This window comes from Manacus vitellinus, unplaced genomic scaffold, assembly GCF_001715985.3.
Source record: "Manacus vitellinus isolate BGI_N305 unplaced genomic scaffold, ASM171598v3 scaffold_94_pilon, whole genome shotgun sequence".
Lineage (NCBI taxonomy): Eukaryota > Metazoa > Chordata > Aves > Passeriformes > Pipridae > Manacus > Manacus vitellinus.
The window spans coordinates 1,351,531-1,354,640 of NW_021940890.1; the positions used below are offsets into that span (position 1 = coordinate 1,351,531).

Below are 3,110 nucleotides of genomic sequence, written 5' to 3' on the forward strand. Positions count from 1 at the left end.
ATGAAATAAATTAGAAATGATAAAAAATAAAAGGAAAGAAAGAAAGAAAGAAAGAGATAAAGAAAGAAAGAAAAACAGAAGGAAAGGGGTAAATAAAATAAAATTAATAAAAAATAAAAAATAAATTAAAAATAAGCTCATGAAATTAAAAATAATCTCATTAGGCTGAGCAGACCAATAACTGGGCTCTGTAATCTAATTCCCAGCTCTGCAAGGAGGCTCCAGATCTGCTTTTCTCAGGGAAAATACGGAGTAATAAAAAGCTGTCGAGCACAATAAAAGGGAAAAAAAAATGAAGGTGCTCTCCAGTCATCAGCTGAAAATTATTTCTGAAAGTCACAGGTTGCTTTCTGCTCTGAACACTGAATTACCAGGCACTTTTCACCTCCCTCTTACTTGTTATGGCTTGAGATTGTTCCAAAACAATTTTTCTCCTTTTTTATTTTTTTTTTTACTTTTTTTTTTTTCCCAACACCATCCCACACTTTTGGGATCTGCCACCTTTTTATTCTGGTGCTGTGCTAAAATTCTGTGTTAAAAATGAATTAATCTCATTTAAGCTGACGGAGCCCTGACTGCTTTCCTGGCCGTGAGTGGGAGAGGAAGGCTTTAAAAATGCATTTATTCCCTTTTTTTTTTGCCACCTCCCCTTTCAGGTGTGCAATTCTGGCACCAAAAATTTCTATTTAAAGACAAGAAAAGCAGAAAAAAATAATAAAAATATCCACCATGGGGAGTTGCCAAAGAGTTTGGAATCCTGGAGTGGTTGAGGGTGGAAAAGACCTTTAAGATCATCAACTAAACCCCACTAAAACATGTTTCCAAGTGCCACATCCATGGGATTTTTGAGCATTTCCAGGGATGGGGGCTACACCACTACTTTCCTGGACAGCCTGTTCCAATGTTTTCCCACTCTTCCCAAGAAAAATATTTCATAGGATCCTCCCCTGGCCTTCACCAAGAGATTTTCAGGCAGTAACTTGTGTGTGGAATGCCCGTGTTGGATTGGGAAGGATGGGGAAACAGGAGTCAACTCAGAGCTCTGGGCTTGCAGCAGCAAGGAAAAATCACTTTGAAAGGCCTCCCAAGATGGGTAAATCCTCCCATAACTCCTTATTTTATAATTTTACGAACAATTAAAACTATTAAAAAAATAAACCAATAAAAAATCCCCACATCCCACCCCACACACCAGGCAGGGATCTGCACTAATTCTCATTTTTGCCACCTCCCCTTTCAGGTGTGGAATTATGGAACAAAAACTTTCTATTTAAAGATAAGAAAAGCAGAAAAAAAGAATAAAAATACCCACCATGGGGAGTTGCCAAAGAGTTTAAAATCCTGCTTTTTAGGCAGCAACTTGTGTGTGGAATCCCTGTGTAGGATTGGGAAGGATGGGGAAAGAGGGGTCAACTCAGAGCTCTGGGCTTCCAGCAGCCGGGAAAAATCACTTTAAAAGGCCTCCCCAGATAGAGATATCCTTCCAGAACTTCTTATTTTACGATTTTACAAAAAAAAAATGTTTTATGAAATAATAAACCCATCATTTATATCAGGAAGTCTTTTAACAACAACCGGCCGCGTTCGCTCGGGACGTCATTACTTCGAGGGCATCCCCCACGTTCCCATCCTCACAAATCAGGCATGGATCCTTTTCCAGAGCCTGAAAAAGGCCAAAATTCCCTCCTGGGACTCCTACCTGGGTAAAGAAGGGCTCGTAGATCTCCACTCCCTTGTCGGAGCCCTGCAGCAGCACCTCCTGCCCGCGGCGCCAGCTGTACCGCACCGGCGGGTTGGAGTTGGCCACACACCTGAGGAACACGGTTTTCTCATAGTAAAACTGCTCCTTGGCCTCCCCAATGCTCTGGTGGACTGTCACTATGGGATCATCCAAATCTGGGAAGAGACAGGAAGACAAAGCAAGAGAAAGTCAGGCTTTAGTTGAGTCTACGACAGGAAGATTGTGCATCGCGTTATGTACAAGTCAAGAGCAAACAGAGGAAAAACAGCTCCATGAGCCACAAATTGTAGGGATTTTGCAGCAAAATTCAGTTTTGGAGTGTGTTTTCATGTAGAGTTTAAATTTCATCTGATATTCTTTCAGAAAGACAAAGCAAGAGAAAGTCAGGCTTTAGTTGAGTCTATGACATGACGCGTGTGCGTCACATCATAGAGAAATCAACAGCAAAACAGAGGCAAAACAGCTCCATGAGCCATGAATTGTAGGGATTTTGCAGCAAAATTCAGTTTTGGAGCTTGTTTTCATGTGGAGTTTTAAATTTAATTTCATTTTCTTTCAGGAAGACAAAGCAAGAGAAAGTCAGGCTTTAGTTGACTCTACAACAGGAAGATCGTGCATCACGTTATATACAAGACAAGAGCAAAACAGAGGCAACACAGCTCCATAAGCCACAAATTGTAGGGATTTTGCAGTAAAATTCAGTTTTGGAGTGTGTTTTCATGTGGAGTTTAAATTTCATCTGATATTCTTTCAGAAAGACAAAGCAAGATAAAGTCAGGCTTTAGTTGAGTCTACAACAGGAAGATCATACAAGTCAAGAGCAAACAGAGGCAACACGGCTCCATGAGCCAGAAATTGTAGGGATTTTGCAGCAAAATTCAGTTTTGGAGCTTGTTTTCATGTGGAGTTTAAATTTAATTTCATTTTCTTTCAGGAAGACAAAGCAAGATGAAGTCAGGCTTTAGTTGAGTCTATGACAAGAAGCACACGCATTGCATTATATAGAAGTCAAGAGCAAACAGAGGCAACACAGATTTTAGGGATTTTGCAGCAAAAATCAATTTTAGAGCTTGTTTTCAAGTGGAATTTAAATTTAATCTGATTTTCTTTCAGGAAGACAAAGTAAAATAAAGTCAGGCTTTAGCTGAGTTTCCAACGGGACGCTCACGTTGAAAGTCAAGAGCAAAACAGAGGCAACAGAACCACAAATTGTAGGGATTTTGCAGCAAAATTCAGTTTTGGAGCTTGTTTTAATTTGGAGTCCTAAACTCCTAAATTCATTAGAATTTTAAACTTCATTTTAAACCCCCTTTAAAACTCCCTTGGAACGGAGCTGCATTTCCAACTCGTGCTTTTCAGACACAATAAC

At 39.9% G+C, this 3,110-nt stretch overlaps 1 protein-coding gene across 1 annotated transcript in view; it reads right to left on the reverse strand.

Moving 5' to 3' along the window:
• MDGA2 (MAM domain containing glycosylphosphatidylinositol anchor 2) overlaps nt 1-1,896 on the reverse strand; it is a gene marked incomplete at its 5' end in the record, with an annotated part of 146,887 nt that extends 144,991 nt beyond the window's left edge. Inside the window, one exon of the mRNA XM_029965282.1 lies at nt 1,700-1,896. Within this exon, the coding sequence (XP_029821142.1) occupies nt 1,700-1,896 (197 nt within the window). The remainder of the gene's footprint in view (nt 1-1,699) is intronic.
• Between the last annotated feature and the right edge of the window lie 1,214 nt (nt 1,897-3,110).